At 44.5% G+C, this 22,014-nt stretch overlaps 1 protein-coding gene across 1 annotated transcript in view; it reads left to right on the forward strand.

The window, feature by feature from the left end:
• The window catches only part of LOC126249436 (uncharacterized), a 780,472-nt gene that overhangs the window by 570,494 nt on the left and 187,964 nt on the right, over nucleotides 1-22,014 (forward strand). The window contains exon 6 of the mRNA XM_049951089.1: nucleotides 12,479-12,700. Within this exon, the coding sequence (XP_049807046.1) occupies nucleotides 12,479-12,700 (222 nt within the window). The remainder of the gene's footprint in view (nucleotides 1-12,478; nucleotides 12,701-22,014) is intronic.

Raw genomic sequence — 22,014 nt, forward strand, 5'->3', positions numbered from 1 at the left:
AATGGCTCTGAGCACTATGGGACTCAACTTCTGAGGTCATTAGTCCCCTAGAACTTAGAACTAGTTAAACCTAACTAACCTAAGGACATCACAAACATCCATGCCCGAGGCAGGATTCGAACCTGCGACCGTAGCGGTCTTGCGGTTCCAGACTGCAGCGCCTTTAACCGCACGGCCACTTCGGCCGGCAAATTTCACTGGGCGCAGTTTTCAGTACACCCAGCGCGTGCATAGCCTGGGAGGTCACCTGATCGTACCTCGACAGAGCTCTTCACGTGAGGTTACATTAAGTCCCATGCTTACATGGTTAAAATCAGTGCCCTGCGCTAGCTGTCCCATCGGAGTTTGGAGACGGTTGACTGCACCACACCTGATAATCTATGGGATGTGTTCCTGGCTACGGTGGAAAAGTGATTTTATGTTCATATCCAGGGTGGCAACGTTGAACTTTGATGACTTCTGATTCCTCATATGTAACCTCAATATTAAACAAGTATTTGATGAAAATGAATCGTTTCTTTTGGGAAAACCTGCCGTTGTGCGTCCAACATAAAGATATACGTCAGCCACGTCACTAATTTGGTCATTAAATAGATCGCAGTTTTTGATCCACTTGTACGATTTCACCTGTCTGGATATTGAGCCATTAACTCCGTTCTGTGCCTTGCACAATTTGCCCGATTTTCGAAGCCATTGTGGTCTGTTTTCTTTGAATAACAATCTTCAGAAGGTGCTGAATTTGCAAAACGTTTTTCTGAGGCGCGTCCCTTCCAATGTAAACAAGGGGCGCTTACTTCTCGAATACACCTCATAGAACAAAGGGTAATGTGGTGGTGATGGTGGTGGAGATCTCGTAGATACGGCGCAAACCGTCGTGATCATCAGATAAAATACACTGCCTGAAAAAGGAATTAGTACACTCTTTTAGAGGTTTCCTATTCACTATTTATTGTTGTAACAGTGCGTATGGAGTATATGAATGGTTACATTTACAGATCAATAGCACAAGCAGTTATCAGATAGCAGGTATCGATCCTTGCTGAAACACTCGCATTAGTACGTGATGAAGCCTCCACAGGTGTCAATGCAGGCGTTGACTCTGGTATCCAGTCGGTCCGTGCAGATGCCGAATACTGTTCTGGGATTCGTTATACCTCTCCAGCTCCGTCTGTTTACGTAATTCTATAAGAGTTGTGGGTTGACGAGTCACGTGAGACACTTCTCTTCCTATCATATCCCACACGTGCTCGACTGAAGACAAGTCCGGAGACAGTGCTGGTCACAGAAGTTGCTGCTCGTCTTATACAGCACATTGAGTTCCACTGACTATGTGTGGGCGAGCATTTCCTGTTGGAACAACACATCACATTTCTGTTACAAGACCGGGAAAATAACGTGTCTACTACACTACTGGTCATTAAAATTGCTACACCACGAAGATGACGTGCTACAGACGCGAAATTTAACCGGCAGGAAGAAGATGGTGTGACATGCAAATGATTAGCTTTTCATAGCATTCACACAAGGTTGGCGCCGGTGGCGATACCTACAACGTGCTGACATGAGGAAAGTTTCCAACCGATTTCTCATGCACAAACAGCACTTGACCGGCGTTGCCTGGTGAAACGTTGTTGTGATGCCTCGTGTAAGGAGGAGAAATGCGTACCATGACGTTTCCGACTTTGATTAAAGGTCGGATTGTAGCCTATCGTGATTGAGGTTTATCGTATCGCGACAATGCTGCTCGCATTGGTCGAGATCCAATGACTGTTAGCAGAATATGGAATCGGTGGGTTCAGGAGGGTAATATAGAATGCTGTGCTGGATCCCAACTGCCTCGTATCACTAGCACTCGAGATGACAGGCATCTTATCCGCATGGCTGTAACGAATCGTGCAGCCACGTCTCGAACCCTGAGTCAACAGATGGGGACGTTGGCAAGACAACAACCACCTGCACGAACAGTTCGACGACGTTTGTAGCAGCATGGACTATCAGCTCGGAGACCATGGCTGCGGTTACCCTTGACGATGCATCACAGACAGAAGCACCTGCGATGGTGTACTCAACGACGACCCTGGGTGCACTAATGGCAAAACGTCATTTTTTCGGATGCTGTTTACAGCATCGTGTTGGTGGCACCCGTGTTTGGCGACATCGCGGCGATCGCACGTTGGAAGCGTGTATTCGTCATCGCCATACTGGCGTATCACCCGGCGTGATGGTATGGGGTGCCATTGGTTACACGTCTCGGTCACCTCTTGTTCGCATTGACGGAACTTTGAACAGTGGACGTTACATTTCAGATGTGTTACGACCTGTGGCTCTACCCTTCATTCAATCCCTGCGAAACCCTACATTTCAGCGGGATAATGCACGACCGCATGTTGCATGTACTGTACGGGCCTTTCTGGATACAGAAAATGTTCGACTACTGCCCGGTCCAGCATATTCTCCAGATCTCTCACCAATTGAAAACGTCTGGTCAATGGTGGCCGAGCAACTGGCTCGTCCTAATACGCCAGTCACTACTCTTGATGAACTGTGGTATCTTGTTGAAGTTGCATGGGCAGCTGTACCTGTACACGCCATCCAAGCTCTGTCTGACTCAATGCCCAGGCGTGTCGAGGCCGTTATTACAACCAGAGGCGATTGTTCCGGGTACTGATTTCTCAGGATCTATGCAACCAAATTGCGTGAAAATGTAATCACATGTCAGTTCTAGTATAATATATTTGTCCAATGGATACCCGTTTATCATCTGCATTTCTTCTTGGTGTAGCAATTGTAATGGCCAGTAGCGTAACATTCTGCACATACCGAGCGCTGGTTAGCGTCTCCTCCAGAAACGCCAAAGGCGAACGTGAGTGGCAGCTTATCGCACCCCAGACTATAGATCAGAAGAGAGGCATAGGTGCAGTTCAAATTAGTGCAGGTGGAATGTATGACAAATTACAGTGAGACGCTATCCAGTAGCAACAATTATAGTAACGTAGATGAAAGTCATAAAGATTATATTGTATCGGAGATGTTAGGTGAAGCTATTTTTTAAGGCGGCGGAGCAGCAGTCTAATTAGCTGGAGACTAATCTTGCGCTATATCGACGGAAGTATGTGCAGGAATTTGTGAAGGTGGCTTAGCAATAGTCTCGTCAGCGGGTGATGAATTTTATTATGTGTTGCCGGAAGTGGATGATTTATTGTTAAAGGGAAGCAAAGGTGAGGTTTCAGAGGCTGAAGCTGCGGAAGTTGAGAGCACTGGTTTAGATATCTCGGAGAAATGAGTTTGTGCATTCATTTCTGTTGACAGAAATGAAGCAATGGCTCGTGATGAAAGCACGAATTGTGAGTAGGTATGGAACGAAGAATGTGAAAGTAGTGTCAGAAATGTGACCAGAACGAAAAGTGTCTGAGGAATCTGAGGAGACAGAGGTAGCTCCGAATTTGGCGGAATTCGAGTGTGCTGTGATTTCTGTTGTGGTGCAGTGCAGTAACGGCAAAGTGAATGGTGTATCAGAGGGGGTTGGTAAAGTTATTGGTGGTGGTTTCTATAATGTATTGACAGATGGATTCCGCAAACAGAGATCATGTGAAACCCAGCTCGCCCTATTTGCCCAAGAAATTCACAGTGCCGTAGACACTGGCGAGCAGATTGATGCCGTATTCCTGGACTTCAGGAAGGCATTTGATACGGTTCCGCACTTACGTTTAGTGAAAAAAATACGTGCTTACGGAATATCGGACCAGGTTTGTGATTGGATTCAGGATTTCCTAGAAGAAAGAACACAACATGTCATTCTTAACGGTTCAAAATCTGCAGATGTAGAGGTAATTTCGGGAGTACCGCAAGGAAGCGTGATAGGACCTTTATTGTTTACAATATACATAAATGACTTAGTTGACAACATCGGTAGCTCCGTGAGGCTATTTGCAGATGACACGGTTGTCTACAAGAAAGTAGCAACATCAGAAGACTCGTACGTACTCCAGGAAGACCTGCAGAGGATTAATGAATGGTGCGACAGCTGGCAGCTTTCCCTAAACGTAGATAAATGTAATATAATGCGCATACATAGGGGCAGAAATCCATTCCAGTACGATTATGCCATAGGTGGTAAATCATTGGAAGCGGTAACGACCGTAAAATACTTAGGAGTTACTATCCGGAGCGATCTGAAGTGGAATGATCACATAAAACAAATAGTGGGAAAAGCAGGCGCCAGGTTGAGATTCATAGGAAGAATTCTAAGAAAATGTGACTCATCGACGAAAGAAGTAGCTTACAAAACGCTTGTTCGTCCGATTCTTGAGTATTGCTCATCAGTATGGGACCCTTACCAGGTTGGATTAATAGAAGAGATAGACATGATCCAGCGAAAAGCAGCGCGATTCGTCATGGGGACATTTAGTCAGCGCGAGAGCGTTACGGAGATGCTGAACAAGCTCCAGTGGCGGACACTTCAAGAAAGGCGTTACGCAATACGGAGAGGTTTATTATCGAAATTACGAGAGAGCACATTCCGGGAAGAGATGGGCAACATATTACTACCGCCCACATATATCTCGCGTAATGATCACAACGAAAAGATCCGAGAAATTAGAGCAAATACGTAGACTTACAAGCAGTCGTTCTTCCCACGCACAATTCGTGAATGGAACAGGGAAGGGGGGATCAGATAGTGGTACAATAAGTACCCTCCGCCACACACCGTAAGGTGGCTCGCGGAGTATAGATGTAGATGTAGATGTAGATGTAATGGATGTTTTAAGTAATGGATGTTATGAGATATCGGAGAATATTAGTAGAGTTAATTGTAATAAAGTTTGTAATGATTCGGCAGAAATAAATGACTTTTGTGTAAGATAGACTAAGTATGAAGTTTTGCGGTTACTTGTGAAATATTACACCTCCAAATACCTTTTACGTCAGAGGAACCGATCGGTATATTTGATGCTTACGAGGATGATGAAACGACAGGTTTTAAAAGTGATTTAAATATTACAAATGAGTTGTAGGTAGATCGGGAGACTCCAGGAGTGCATAATGAGATTGAGGATTGTTCTGGAATTATATTGTGTAACATAAACATGGAAGAGAGGGAGGGGTAGTTAAAAATAACCTTTTGAGGGAGCAGTGTTAAACACTGGATGAAATGAAAGATGAGCAACCTCAACGTGAAATGAAGGATGTTGATGAAGAAAGAAGGTAGGCGTTTCCCGAATCTAAAAGCGGCGTCCCAGTGGCAGTCACAAATTTTGTATGTGAACGTAAGAGTCCGTTGATGAACAAGGAAAGGGTGATCGAATTTGAGCTGGTGAAAAAGCGAAAAAAGTGAAATTCAGAAGATACTCACACTGGCGAGATAAATGTTATAAGAAGCAACAGTGACAGAGTTGTACCTTGTAAAAGAAGAAGGGCATGTGTATTAATATAAGTGTGTAGATATGTGTATTTTCATGTTAGGTTTTAAGAATTTTAGTGTAATATTTCTGTTTTGTGCCAGGAATAATTTGATAAATTTGAGATGTAAGTGATAAAGTATGAATGCAGAATCTAGTGCAAGGAATGAGTAAATATTGACCGCACAAATCTTGGTGCGAGGAGGTCGACAAAACTTAAATAAGTTTCATTATTCATGAAGGAGAAAAATATGAATTGTACTGTATATATTGTACTTTACATTTGGGAGGAAGTTTCAAGGGATAATTTGACCATCCGGCAGACTCCCGTATGAACGACGTAGTAATAAACATACCTGGTGTAGAGAAACAGCTGAAAGATTTGAAAGCAAGTAAATCACCAGGTCAGGATGGAATCCAGGTTCGATTTTACAAAAAATACTCTACGGCATTGACCCCTTACCTAGATTGCATTTATCGTGAATCTCTAGCTCAGACAAAGTCCCAAGTGACTGGAAAAAAGCGCAGATGACTCCAATATATAAGATGGATAAAAGAACGGACGTGCAATATTGCAGAACAAGTTAGCAACAGAAGTTGGAGGACTTCTGTTTGTTGCAGAATACTTGAACATATTCTCAGTTCGAATATAATAAAGATTCTTGAGACTGAGACGCTTACGTTCACGAATCAGCATAGTTTTAGAAAGCATCGCTAGGGCGAGACTCAGCTTGCCCTTTTCTCACATGATATACTGAGAACTATGAATGAAGGGCAACAGGTAGATTCCATATTTCTAGATTTCCAGACAGCATTTGACTCGGTGCCCCATCGCAGGCTGTTAACGAAGGTACCAGCATATGGAATAAGTTCGCAGACACGTGAGTGGCTCGAAGACTTCTTAAATAATAGAACCCAGTATGTTGTCATCGACGGCAAGTGTACTCCAAAGACAAGGATATCGTCAGGAGTGCCTCAGGGAAGTGTGATAGGACCGCTGTTGGTCTCTATATATGTAACTGATGACATGGTGGGCAGCAGTCTGCGGTTGTTTGCTGATGATGCCGTGGTGTACGGCAAGGTGTCGAAGTTGAGTGACTGTAGGAAGATACAAGACGACTTAGACAAAATTTACAGTTGGTGTGATGAAGGGCAGCTAGCCCTAAATGTGGAAAAATGTAAGTTAATGAGGATGAGTAAGAATAACAAACCTGTAATGTTCGTATACAGTATTACCAGCGTCTTGCTTGACACAGTCAAATCGTTTACATTCCTGGGCGTAGCATTGCAAAGCGGTATGAGATGGAACGAGCGCGTGAGAAGTGTGATAGGGAAGATGAATGGTCGACTTCAGTTTATTGGGAGAATTTTAGGAAAGAGTGAAGGGGGAGCTCATATGGGACGCTGGTGTGACCTATTCTTGAGCACTACTCGAGTGTTTGGGATCCCTACCAGGTAAGATTGAAGGAAGACATCGAAGCAATTCAGAGGCGGGCTGCTAGATTTGTTACTTTTAGGTTCGAACAACGAATAAGTGTTACAGAGATACTTCGGGAACTCAAATTGGAATTTCTGGACGGAATTCGACGTACTTTTCGAGAAACAGTATTGATGAAATTTAAGGAACCGGAATTTGAAGCTGACTGCCGTACGATTGTATTGCCGCAACATACATTGCTCGTAAGGACCACGATTACAAGATACGAGAGATTACGGCTGATACGGAGGCATATAGGCAGTCGTTTCTCCCTCGCTCTATTTGCGAGTGGAACAGAAAAGGAAATGAGAAGTAGTAGTACAGGCTACACCCCGCCACAAACCTTATAGTGGCTTGTGGAGTATCTGATATGTTACTTGTAGTATGTAGTATTTTGCATGGAATTTTCATGTAATGTGTTTGGTTTATTTTAAATTATTGTTCGCAAAAAATTTGGTTCGTGGAGGTTAGCAGACCTCATTAAAACTTTAACTGCTTGTGGGAGTAGAACCTGTAGATACGTAAAAAGTATAAGCAAAGTTTTGGGAATATAGTTCTTTGAACAATCCTATAATATATGTTATTTTGAAGCCATTTGGAATAGATTTCTGGAGTTAAAATTCTGGGGCTAGTGGTATTTTAGTGCAAACATGAGTCAACATTTGCTGGCTTTATGATGCAGTTATCTACTAAGTTGAGAGGAGAGTTGAAAGGACGGTTTCTGCACAGCGTAGTATTAGTTTTAAATTTTCTTATTAGATGCGGTAAAATTGTAGAGCAAAGATAGAGTATTAGTTGGTTTATGATGTCGAACAAATTTCATAGCATAAAAGAATTGTTTTGTAGAGGGGACATTGACAGAGAGTTTGAAGTTTCAAGTGGAATCAAGAGTTTTTCCTATGCGATAAATGAATTTTTGCTTGTAATCTTGTTTGTGAATGTATCGATTCCACAGAGGAGGACGTTCAGTGTCTGATCTATGGGGATTAGAGAAGTCGTATGATTATTGGTGCTGAAGGACGCTAGCTGTCGAAATACGACAGTGGTGTCACTATCGTATTTCGACAGCTATCGTTCTTCAGCACTGACGGTGACTGGGGATTGACGCTCGTTTCAGTGAAGTATGTGGCCAAAGCGAGGATGAATATCTGCAGGCGACTGGACCGAGAACAATCTAAACTTCGATTCCATCACACCGATTATGTGCTGTGTCTGTGAAAGTAAAGTAGTGGTCAAAGCAAAAGGTGCTATCAAATGAGGCAAAAGCGCTAAGAATCTTTAGAGAAGAAGGAGCTGACTCGAGAGTTTATTTAAATTTACGTGTTTTTTTTAATTAACATGCCGTACTTTTATAATTTTTGTTTCATTCAAGAAAATTAAGGTGATAATATGACATATCCGGAGCTACACGCTGTTTCATACACCATCACAAACATACATACACTATTATTCTGACACGCAAGTATGATGTTCCATTCATTGCAGTATTTCTTTACTATTTTATGTAAATACACTACTAGCCATTAAAATTGCTACACCACGTAGATGACGTGCTACAGACGTGAAACTTAACCGACAGGAAGAAGTTGCTGTGATATGCAAATGATTAGCTTTTCAAAGCATTCACACAAGGTTCGCGCCGGTGGCGACACCTACAACGTGCTGACATGAGGAAAGTTTCCAACTGATTTCTCATGCACAAACAGCAGTTGACCGGCGTTGCCTGGTGAAATGTTGTTGTGATGCCTCGTGTAAGGAGGAGAAATGCGTACTATCACGTTTCCACTTTGATAAAGATCGGATTGTAGCCTATCGTGATTGCGGTTTATCGTATGGCGACATTGCTGCTCGCGTTGGTCGAGATCCGGTGACTGTTAGCAGAATATGGAATCGGTGGGTTCAGGAGGATGATACGGAACGCCGTGCTGCATCCCAACGACCTCGTATCACTAGCACTCGAGATGACAGACATCTTATCCGCATGGCTGTAACGGATCGTGCAGCCACGTCTCGATCCCTGAGTCAATAGATGGAACGTTTGCAAGACAACAACCATCTGCACGAACAGTTCGACGACGTTTGCAACAGCATGGACAATCAGCTCGGAGACCATGGCTGCGGTTACCCTTGACGCAGCATCACAGACAGGAGCCCCTGCGATGGTGTACTCAACGACGAACCTGGGAGCAGGAATGGCAAAACGTCATCTTTTCCGATGAATCCTGATTCTGTTTATAGCATCATGATGGTCGCATCCGTGTTTGGCGTCATCGCTGTGAACGCACATTGGAAGCGTGTATTCGTCATCGTCATACTGGCGCATCACCCGGCGTGATGGTATGGGGTGCCATTGGTTACACGTCTCGGTCACCTCTTGTCCGCATTGACGGCACTTTGAACAGTGGACATTACATTTCAGATGTGTTACGACCCGTGTTCTACCCTTCATTCGATCCCTGCGAAACCCTACATTTCACCGGGATAATGCACGACCGCATGTTGCATGTACTGTACGGGCCTTTCTGGATACAGAAAATGTTCGGCTGCTGCCCGGTCCAGCATATTCTCCAGATCTCTCACCAGTTGTAAACGTCTGGCCAATGGTGGCCGAGCAACTGGCTCGTCACAATACGCCAGTCACTACTCTTGATGAACTGTGGTATCGTGTTGAAGCTGCATGGGCAGCTGTACCTGAACACGCCATCCAAGCTCTGTTTGACTCAATGCCCAGGCGTATCAAGGCCGTTATTACAGCAAAAAAATGGCTCTGAGCACTATGGGACTTAACATCTATGGTCATCAGTCCCCTAGAACTTAGAACTACTTAAACCTAACTAACCTAAGGACAGCACACAACACCCAGCCATCACGAGGCAGAGAAAATCCCTGACCCCGCCGGGAATCGAACCCGGGAACCCGGGCGTGGGAAGCGAGAACGCTACCGCACGACCACGAGATGCGCGCCCGTTATTACAGCCACAGGTGGTTGTTCTGGGTACTGATTTCTCAGGATGTATGCACCCAAATAGCGTGAAAATCTCATCACTTCTTCTTGGTGTAGCCATTTTAATGGCCAGTAGTGTACGCTAAATTTGGTGCATATGAATGTACCAAGTTAGCGAACTAATGTGCCACATAATGTGGATGTGTGTAACGTTACGAGTATGTAAGCGAGTTATTCGTTCACCTTGGACTGGTACTGAGGAGATACGAATTTGCATGTTTGGCTGAGTATGAACCGGCGCGACGAGGAAGTCACGCGACCGCTCCAGGCGAACGACGGAGAGAGAGAAGGAGCGCGTGGCCGGAAACGGGGAAAATCCCTAGGCTGGGAATTTGGACTGCTGTTACTCACATAGCCGCTATACAGGAGATGCTCCAAGAAATGTTGGAGTGTCAGACAGTCTTAAAGATGGCTAAGTTACAGCTCTTTGACATTTGACGGAAGCTCACACCGCACGCGTACCTAGGCGAGCTAATCGGTCGGCCAGTATCGGTACGAGGTAAGGTGAAATTGTTGTGCTGCTGAAAGCTGTGCGGCCCCAAGGCCGAGATAAATGAGGCACATTCAATGACACAACAATATTTCAATATCTTTAAAACTACAGAAGCTAACATTTCACAGCAAATCAAAAATTTCAGGATGAACCTCTGCATAAATAACTTTTAAAGACTTCATGCGATTTCAGCATGCGGCATCTCAGAGGATAGCATTGCACTATAGCTACCAGATCTGAAAGCTACGTATCTGTATGTATGTTAATTATTTGCTTATAAAGTCTTTTATATCTTTTTATTACGCAGATGTTTGTCAGAACGTCGTATTCTCCACATTTACAGAGCATATGAACACAGCGTCAACACCTCATATTTTGTCATACTTGTGTGTTTATTTAATGAACAGTTTATTATTTTGCCAGCAACCTTAAATATTGACTGCCAGTACTATTAAAAAACTATGCTAATTAAAAATAGTGAGTCACATGTGTTAGCGGATAGCATAATTAAAAAGAGAACCAAAAGACACTTCTGTCAAGAGTGCATAAATAATTGTTTTAACAAAATTTAGCAACAGTATGTTGTCATTTAACGTGCGCGCACTTGCGCAAGAATACTAGCATTTTAATTGAAGAATATTCTTTTATTTGCAGTTATTGTGAATGATCTGAGTGTGACCGACTATTTATATTTCTTCATAAAACATTGTTGTAATACATTAGTTTAGTCTGGGAAGTGGTCATATTGAGTCATATCATTTCTGTAGAGCTTAATAACGATGTATTTTGGTGGGGATGGCCTTCAACCAACTGGAAAGCAGACAGTAGCGTAACACGACGGGAGTCAATTCGAGACTGGGACTTCTGGAGTGAGAATCTCAAGGGAGCGACTCTAGCACTTTATGTCAAATGCAGAAAGAAGGCAGACCTACCTATTGTAGCGTGCGTCATTCACTCATAGAGGTGCTTGATTCTGGGAGGTGAACGGCCGCTACGATACTGTAACTTCTGAAGGGACTCAGTATTACAAGAGGTATGAATGTTACCCAGAATAGGGTATTGTATTACGGAACTGAGGACAGACAGGGTATGTGTTACTATTCTTTCTATCGCATGTGTCAAATTGTGAATCATTATGTTGAACTCTTAACTGATTTAAGCTCGGGAATAGTTCGCGTATTGTTATTACGAGATGGAATTAGTTTTCGCATATCATATTACTATGAAGTTTCCGAATTTTGCTAAGATTTTAGTAACGCTCTCAACGTAACTTAAGGGGATTTGATAAGGGCATTTTCTGTCTGTATATTAACTGAGTACCGTACGACCACATCCCATTTATTTGAGATGTCCTTTCTTGAATAAACATTATTCAGCATAGTTCTCTGTCGTCTACATCAATTACAGACATTAGAATACAATCATTTTACTACATTATTCATTTAACTTTAATTTTGTATTTCTGTATATTTTATTAACTCGCAATTCTAGCAAGTGCTTTGACTTTTTAACTGCAGGATCATAGCTACAGAGTATTATTTTCAGCGAATTAGCTCCAGGGCATAAAAGCAGACGTGCTTGGCTTGACACTATGACTACATTGAGATACTCTTTTTAAATACTGCCGTGCATAGCGGAAGTACCTAAAGTACTAGTAACCACAGGTAAAGACGCAGCTGTTTTGCTCGTATGAGATACTGTTTGGAAGAGCAACTTCCCCTACAGTAACCGTTACGTACCGTCGCAATTCCCTTGGACCCTTCCCTCGACATGTGATCGCCTTCATAGTTGATTATCTGTGTAAATCTCACCCTACATTCCTACATTACGTGCGATGGAAAGTTTCCTATTATTCCGTTGGTCCCTTACGTTGGCACCGTTGGTGACGTGTCAAGTATACTTCTTGCTGGCGTGTTTGACCAGTCTCGAAGAAGCGTATAGTGTCCAGTTGCTTTTGGAAGCGTTATCTGCCACCGATATCCTTTTTGGCTTCCCTCTATCACGCACGTATGTCCTCGAGAACACTTTCCTAAGGCCTTGTCAGTATGATAAGACTAGATATGTGAACTGTTTATCTAACTGTATGTCTTTCCTCTTTCTTACAGAACCCTTCCAACAGCTCACAATATATATTACCATGGTAACAGAGGCTTTAATGGCGCTGTACTCCAAGTGCTTGGACTTCAAAGGGCTGTTCTACAAATCTCGCATGGTGCTCCCGTGTGACGGCAAGGATGGCCTCAGTGGAAAATTCCTGTACATCCAAGACAATAGCAATGAGTACACACAGACGGTTCTCTGCGAAGTCGAAGTCTTTCCTTACAGAGGTAAGCTATAGTCATAAGCTAGCAGATTCTACGCTTACCACCTGTTGCTGGACAGGTCAAAGTGACGAGTAATTATAGATGAATCAGCATCAAAGGTGATTCTGGCGCGCCAGCACTGTGGGAGAACGTTTGTTAAGATCGCTCTGATACACTCGTCTTTATTTTCCACAACAAGTCCAATCAGTGTTTTCTCTTGCGTTACTAACACTGGTAAGGACAAGACCCCAATATATTTACTGTGGTTATACTCCATGAACGAAAGTAATATAATTTTTAATGTACATGTTTGTAATGACTTTTAGCTATACAAACAGGAGATTTCGGCTGAGACTTTGTGAACCTGAGATGGAGTCTTCCCACCGAAAATAGAGAAGAGCGGGTGAGATCTGAATATCGAGCATGTCAGCGTGAGAGGCTGCCATTTCCAATCCCTGCATCCGATATACACTCCTGGAAATGGAAAAAAGAACACATTGACACCGGTGTGTCAGACCCACCATACTTTCTCCGGACACTGCGAGAGGGCTGTACAAGCAATGATCACACGCACGGCACAGCGGACACACCAGGAACCGCGGTGTTGGCCGTCGAATGGCGCTAGCTGCGCAGCATTTGTGCACCGCCGCCGTCAGTGTCAGCCAGTTTGCCGTGGCATACGGAGCTCCATCGCAGTCTTTAACACTGGTAGCATGCCGCGACAGCGTGGACGTGAACCGTATGTGCAGTTGACGGACTTTGAGCGAGGGCGTATAGTGGGCATGCGGGAGGCCGGGTGGACGTACCGCCGAATTGCTCAACACGTGGGGCGTGAGGTCTCCACAGTACATCGATGTTGTCGCCAGTGGTCGGCGGAAGGTGCACGTGCCCGTCGACCTGGGACCGGACCGCAGCGACGCACGGATGCACGCCAAGACCGTAGGATCCTACGCAGTGCCGTAGGGGACCGCACCGCCACTTCCCAGCAAATTAGGGACACTGTTGCTCCTGGGGTATCGGCGAGGACCATTCGCAACCGTCTCCATGAAGTTGGGCTACGGTCCCGCACACCGTTAGGCCGTCTTCCGCTCACGCCCCAACATCGTGCAGCCCGCCTCCAGTGGTGTCGCGACAGGCGTGAATGGAGGGACGAATGGAGACGTTTCGTCTTCAGCGATGAGAGTCGCTTCTGCCTTGGTGCCAATGATGGTCGTATGCGTGTTTGGCGCCGTGCAGGTGAGCGCCACAATCAGGACTGCATACGACCGAGGCACACAGGGCCAACACCCGGCATCATGGTGTGGGGAGCGATCTCCTACACTGGCCGTACACCACTGGTTATCGTCGAGGGGACAGTGAATAGTGCACGGTACATCCAAACCGTCATCGAACCCATCGTTCTACCATTCCTAGACCGGCAAGGGAACTTGCTGTTCCAACAGGACAATGCACGTCCGCATGTATCCCGTGCCACCCAACGTGCTCTAGAAGGTGTAAGTCAACTACCCCGGCCAGCAAGATCTCCGGATCTGTCCCCCATTAAGCATGTTTGGGACTGGATGAAACGTCGTCTCACGCGGTCTGCACGTCCAGCACGAACGCTGGTCCAACTGAGGCGCCAGGTGGAAATGGCATGGCAAGCCGTTCCACAGGACTACATCCAGCATCTCGACGATCGTCTCCATGGGAGAATAGCAGCCTGCATTGCTGCGAAAGGTGGATATACACTGTACTAGTGCCGACATTGTGCATGCTCTGTTGCCTGTGTCTATGTGCCTGTGGTTCTGTCAGTGTGATCATGTGATGTATCTGACCCCAGGAATGTGTCAATAAAGTTTCCCCTTCCTGGGACAATGAATTCACGGTGTTCTTATTTCAATTTCCAGGAGTGTATATTCACACTGCTCATAACGTGACAAAGTGTTCCTCACATTTCATAGCAGGTTGTTCGTTTTGTTACTAAAAATGAAGCAGGTTGCATGGCCACTACCAGCTAAAAATTTCTGTTAACGTAACGTTCGAAATAGTTACTTAGTGTCCATTCTTACCTCACTTTGTGGTTAAGTTTGGTTACTAACTTTTAGCTTTCTTGTATACGGGCTGTTTACTATTATAGGTACGAACGAAAGAGGCGAGTAGAGGACAATGAAACAACCAAATACGAGGGCTATCCACAAAGTACATTACGTTTTGGAATTAAAAATAAATAAAGTATTGGAATTTTTTTTATTATATACAGATGAAAGCCACACTTAAATACTACTTTTCTACATAGTTGCCATTTAAATTAAGGCACTTATCGTAGCGATGGACGAGCTTGGAAATTCCTTCGTCGTAAAATTCGGCCGCCTGCGCCTTCAACCACGTGGTTACCTCTTTTGGGACAGAAAAGGTGTGATTTTAGTGGATTTCCAGGAAAGAGGTACTACAATAAACTCTCAAAGGAATTGCCAAACTCTGCACAACCTCAGAAGAGTAATACAAAACAAGCGCAGGGGAAAGTTGGGCTCAAAGATCTTGCTGATTCACGACAACGCCCGGGCCCACACGGAAAATGCCACTCGTGAAGTTCTTGAATCTTTTAAGTGGGAGTTGTTTCCTCATCCGCCGTACAGTCCCGACCTGGCACCGAGCGACTTCCACTTATTCCCAGCAATGAAGAAGTGGTTGGCTATGCAGCGTTTTGATGACGACCCACAGCTTCAAGAAGAGATAATCACGTAGTTGACGGCGCAGGCAGCCGAATTTTACGACGAAGGAATTTCCAAGCTCGTCCATCGCTACGATAAGTGCCTTAATTTAAAGGGCAACTATGTAGAAAAGTAGTATTTAAGTGTGGCTTTCATCTGTATATAATTAAAAAAAATTCCAATACTTTATTTATTTTTAATTCCAAAACGTAATGTACTTTGTGGATAGCCCTCGAAACACTTATAAACACAGGTCCGGAAAGCAATGGTTTCCCCGATACGAAGTTCTACGACTGAGCACATGAACACCTAGCAACAGAGTCCCCGATGATCCAAACTGCTGATATACGCTTAAGGACAAACATTACCGCAAGTTATCCACATGGCCACCGTTCACGTGAAGGCAGGCGTCAGTGCGTCACCTCACCGAGTATCGTACAAGTTCAAAAATCGCAGGTGTGTACTGAATGCATTGACAACCATCCACAATGAGTTCCTGGAGTTCATCGACAGTATCAACACAGCTGGAATACAACAAATCGTTTAAATACGCCCACCCAAAAAATCCCAGGGGTTGAAGTCGGGGCCGGCCGAAGTGGCCGTGCGGTTAAAGGCGCTGCAGTCTGGAACCGCAAGACCGCTACGGTCGCAGGTTCGAATCCTGCCTCGGGCATGGATGTTTGTGATGTCCTTAGGTTAGTTAGGTTTAACTAGTTATAAGTTCTAGGGGACTAATGACCTCAGCAGTTGAGTCCCATAGTGCTCAGAGCCATTTGAGCCATTTGGTTGAAGTCGGGGGACCTGGGAGTCACGGTGTAAGTGAGTCAGAATCGATGCACTTGATGGCGAAACGCTGTTTGTCAGTACTTAGGAGTCCGGAATGACAAAATCAAACGAGGGCAGTTTATCACTGTGTTTCATTTGCAGTGTTTAGAAATAAATGCAGCCGTATGCATTAACAGTATTGCAACATTGAGATGACTGCGGTTGGTTTCTGGACCTATGTCTATTCGGATTACGTGTTCGATTCATTCTCCTCTGCTTGACCCTTTCGTTGGTACCTGTGACAGTCAAACAATCTGTAGATGCGTAGCAGGCCGAGGTGGCCGAGAGGTTCTAGGCGCTACAGTCTGGAACCGTGCGACCGTTACGGTCGCAGGTTCGAATCCGGCCTCGGGCATGGATGTGTGTGATGTCCTTAGGTTAGTTAGGTTTAAGTAGTTCTATGTTCTAGGGGACTGATGACCTCAGATGTTAAGTCCCATAGTGCTCAAAGCCATTTTTTTGTAGATGCGTAAACAAAGAAAACATCAAGTGGTGGGAAACTTTAGTAGAAATGAAACGAACCTGCATCAACTAAAAATTTGTGTGAATATACTACAATAACTGAAAATTTATTTCTTGACGTTTAATAGTATGGCTACAATTGATAGCAGCCTCAGGTAGAACTGCATAGTAATGTAGAAAAAATGTTGAAGTAAAACTTACATTTCTTCCAAATAACTTACATTTTTTCCTAAAAATATGATGTACATAACTTACTACACCTTCATGAAATGTCTTTCAGTGTAAGCACCAAAACTAGACCTGTTTCGTTCAGTTGTATTTGTGTAGCTTGTATTTTTGGGAACACTTAGAATTGGCTTGATCCTTTGTCAAAGCTAAATAGAATTATTGTTCTCTCCAAACTTGTGTCTGCCAGTTGCTCGGAGGAACGCTACAGCTATTGGCTGCACTTCTATTATAAGAGTCTGCGCTGAAACTGACCAGTTAGTGTACTACTCGATGCCTACGTTTTCTTCCAACATATTCATTAGTTATATTTACATATGTGCCCCTGAAGTGTACAGCACGGGGCACTTTGAAATCTGTGTGAGCTGCTATTTGCCTAATATATCTCTAGGGGTCATTTGCGAAGAGGACCGAAGGACAATCGCAGTTTCTGCACTGATGAACTCTTCTTGAAGTGTTCTAGGCAGTTTTTGTGAAATGTACAGGGGTTTACTGCGAATACTACCATTTAAGTGTTTCCAGCATTCCTGTTACACCATCTCGCCAGCCAAACAAACTTGCGAGCATTCACAGCCCCTTCCTTGTACATGCCCGATGTGCCCAGTTACACCTGTCACGAGTTCCATACATTTAAGCAGTGCTCAAGTACGAGCAGTACAAATGTTTTGTACACAGTTTCTTTCGCAGGCAGACTGCAGTTTACCCTAGTATACTAACACAGCATCGTAGCCACTATTTACAATTCTTTCTTCATTTGCACCCAGCGCCGTCAGTCATTTGTTCGGTATATACAGACTTGTCTTCCCCTTCAGTTTCGACAGTCTACAGCTCCTTCTAGTACCGGGGAAGTTACTTCCCAATGTCTTAACGCATCCTATTATTCTACTAAACTAAACTACGTCCAAACAGGCCTTGGAAGACCCAACGGTACCGATCGGCCGCCGTGTCATCCTCAGCTCACAGGCGTCACGGGATGCGGATATGGAGGGGCATGTGGTCAACACGCCGCTCTCCCGCATGTCAATTTACGAAACCGGATGTCCTACTATTCTACCGTTTACTATTTTGAGTGTTTCCCACGTATCATTTCCTGACCGATTATGTGAAGAAAATCCTCATTTATTATTTTAACAGTCCACCTAACATTCAGTATTCTTCTATAGCCCCAAATGACAAACGATTTACTTCTCTTCTTGTCCGATTTCCTCAGTTAATTACTTAGTTGATCAGTTAGTTAGTTACATGTTCCATTGATCATTTTAACGAGTTTTTATCGAAAAGATGGGGAACGAGTCAGTTTAAAAAAAATACAAAGCTCGGCGGGCGCTGATGCGGAGGATTTACTATGTGCTCGATGCACAATACGGTGATCCACCCTTGTGGTTGTAAGACGTGGTAGACCGGAATCTTCACGCCGAGTATGCCTGCCCTCACGTTCACATGCAGTCCAACGTCGGGCCGCTGACACATCCGAATGCCCAATAAATCTGAATATTACACGATTCGATGGAGGCTTACAATGAGGCCCGTTTCAGGCTCTTGACAGGTGATGATAATCTAGTATCAAACGAGTACGCGGCATCTCCACGTTATTCACAGTGATTTCACAACGTATGACACTCTTCACGCACCTCATATACCCTATTAGACGTGGTAACGACACTAGGAAAAAACAACGCTAATACACTCTAATGGCCATTCTATGTGAACATCGGGGTGAACGACGGTTAGAATACCCGTCCGGCCATCCAGGTTTGAGTTTTCCGGGATTTTCCTAAATCACTATGGCCAAATGCCGGGATAGTTCCTTTGAAAATGGGGCCCCCGACTTCCTTTTCCATCCAATCGTACTCACAAATTGTTGTCCGTTTCTAATGACTGCACCATGTGCGGGAAGTTAAACTCTAGCCTTCCTTCGTTCCTTCCATCTGTGACAGAGAATTGCAATTCTAATCAACTACATACCCGCAGAACGTGTGTATATGTAGGAAGTGACATTGACACCGGACAAAGTATTCAGGATGTTTCTGTTTCTTATTGTCGAGCAAGGTATGTGTACCACGTTTGGCTGAAATAAGTCCATGTGCTCCAGAGTTGTGCAGAAATAAACACACGTGTTCATGTATATGGATAGCGCCAGTAGAGAAATTGGTTCTCCTGAACGTACCTACCGTCGATAATGTAATCACTTTGAAACGATGTTTGAAAACGATTATTATTCCGGCTTTGCTTGCGCAAAAGTCTGGGTGTCAAAAACGAATATAAACGCAAATATTAGGATCTCTTTTCTCGTCGTTACGTGTGTGAAATCTTATGGGACTTAAGTGCTAAGGTCATCAGTCCCTAAGCTTACACACTAATTAAACTAAATTATCCTAAGGACAAACACACACACCCATGCCCGAGGAAGGACTCGAACCTCCACCGGGACCAGACGCATAGTTCTCGTCGTTTTGGTCTGGATTGTAGCCTACAACAGAGGCTAACCGTACATGATCAAAAGGTCAAGGAGGAGGAGAGTAGAATATTTTGAAATATGATGTACCAGGAAAATCCTGAAGATCTGATGCGTAGATGGGATAATTACGAGGGCTATTCGGAAAGTAAGGTCCGATCGTCGCGAAGTGAAAACTGCTGTGAAAATCAATTTTTTTTTTATTCGCAACAGTTAGCCACACCTTCCAGCTAGCTCTCTAAATAGTCGCCTCTCCGACTTTGACAGTTGTACAAACTTTCCAGTACTCTCGTGACAGAAAGCAGCCGCCTGTCCTTTCCGACAATTCTCTACGCTGGTTCGCCTTTCGTTGTTTGTACCAAAATGTTGTCTTCGTAGCCAGCGGTTCATGTGAGCAGAGATGAACAACGGAGGGAGCCAATTAACGGCTGTATTGTGGATGATCAAACAATTCCCATCGAAAACGCTGCAGGAGCGTCTCCATCGCCCCTGCAAAATGCGGTTGAAAATTGTCTTGAAGAAAGATACGCATGACATGTATGTTATGTGGGATGCATAGCTTCAGGCGAAATATCTCACCAAATCTACATACTTCGCGGGAGACACTGTTGCTTTAGGCATTTCTACGTGATCACTTTGCGCTCTGAACTGTAAAGAGCGACGTGAAGCGATCGACAGGCACACTAAAGACACTGCCCAACACATCTGTGCAAAGTTACATCGGATTTTCACAGTGGTTTCCATTTCACGCCTATTAGGACCTTGCTTTCCGAATATGCCTTGTAATGAAGTGGCGTTGAATTTATGTAGGGAGAAAAGGAATTTATGGCCTAACCTGGCTAATAGAAGAGGACACATTTTAGTGCAATGAGAAAATTCATTTTACTAATGGAGGGTATTCTGGAGTTTAAAATTATAGAGGAATGCCAAGGCTGCAGTATAACAAGCAGGTTCGAATGAATGTAGTTTTCAGTAATTATGGAAAGATTACGAGACTTCCATAAGATGTGTGACTAGTGTAGAGGGCAGTGTCAAACCACCCTTTCAATTGCAGACCATAACAACAAAAATAGTCCTAACATAGAAGGTCTGCACTCCCGAATTGGACTCCAGTGTCTTTAGAACAATACATTGAGGTGACTAAAGTCGTGGGATAGTGATACGCACATATGCAGATGGCGGTAGCATCGCGTACACGAGTTATAACAGGACAGTGCAGTGGTGGAGCTGTCAGTTGTGCTCAGCTAATTCATCTGTAAAGGTTACTGAGTGTAACCACACGACGGAAATCAACAGACTTTGAAAGTGAAATGGTAGTGGCAGTTAGACACATGGCACATTCAATTTTGGAAATCGTTAAAGCACTCCGTCTTCAGGCCATAAGTGGTCCATCGGGACCATCCGACCGCCGTGTCATCCTCAGTTGAGGATGCGGATAGGAGGGGCGTGTGGTCAGCACACCGCTCTCCCGGTTGTTATGATGGTATTCTTGACCGAAGCCGCTACTATTCGATCGAGTAGCTCCTCAATTGGCATCACGAGGCTAAGCGCACTCCGAAAAACGGCAGCAGCGCATGGCGGCCTGAATGGTCACCCATCCAAGTGCCTACCACGCCCGACAGCGCTTAACTTCGGTGATCTCACGGGAACCGGTATGGAAATCGTTAGGGAATCCAATATTCCAAGATCCACAGTGTCTAGAGAGTGTCGAGAACACATTTCAAGCATTACCTCTCACCACGGACAACGCAGTAGCTGACGGCCTTCGCTTAACGACTAAGAGCAGTGGCATTTGCACAGAGTTGTCACTGCTAACAGACAAACAACACCGCGTGAAATAACAGCAGAAGTCAATGTGGGATGTACTTAGAATGTATCCTTTAGTAAAGAGCGCTGAAACTTGGCTTTAATGAGCTATGGCAGCAGGCGACCTATGCGAGTGGATTTGTTGACACCACAACATCTCCTACTACGCCTCTCCTCGACTCGTGACTATCTCAGTTGATCCCTAGACGACTGGAAAACCGTGGCCTGCTTTGATGAGTCTCGATTTCAGTTAGTAACCGCTGATTGTAGGATTCGAGTGTGGTGCAGTCCCCAATAAACCATGGAACCAGCTTGTCAACAAGTTACGTGCAAGGTGGTGGTGGCTCCATAATGGTGTGTTTCCATGCAATGGATTGGGTCCTCTGGGTGTTCGGCTACTTGGAGAATATTTTCAGCCCTTCGTGGACGTCATGTTTTCCTAAACAACGACGGAATTTTTATGGTTGACAATGCGCCATATAACCAGGCCACAATTGCTCGCGATTGGTTTGAAGAAATTTGAGTGAATGGTTTGGCCACTCAGATCGCCCGCCATGAATCCCACTGGAGATTTATGGGACATAACCGAGAGGTAAGTTCATGCACAACATTCTGCATCGGCAACACTTTCGCAATTATGGACGGCTTTAGAGGCAGCATGGCTCAGTATTTCTGCAGGGGACTTCCGACGACTTTTTGAGTCCATACCACGTCGAGTTGCTGCAATATATCGTGCAAAAGGAGGTCCGACACAATGTTAGTAGATAATCCATGGCTTTTGTCACCTCTGTGTTTTGTGTCCTGTGAATTCCAGTAGATGTCGAACAATAGCGTAATCAACCGAGCAGACCTACTTCTATCTCTGCGGGTGTTAA

Source organism: Schistocerca nitens, chromosome 3, assembly GCF_023898315.1.
Source record: "Schistocerca nitens isolate TAMUIC-IGC-003100 chromosome 3, iqSchNite1.1, whole genome shotgun sequence".
NCBI lineage: Eukaryota > Metazoa > Arthropoda > Insecta > Orthoptera > Acrididae > Schistocerca > Schistocerca nitens.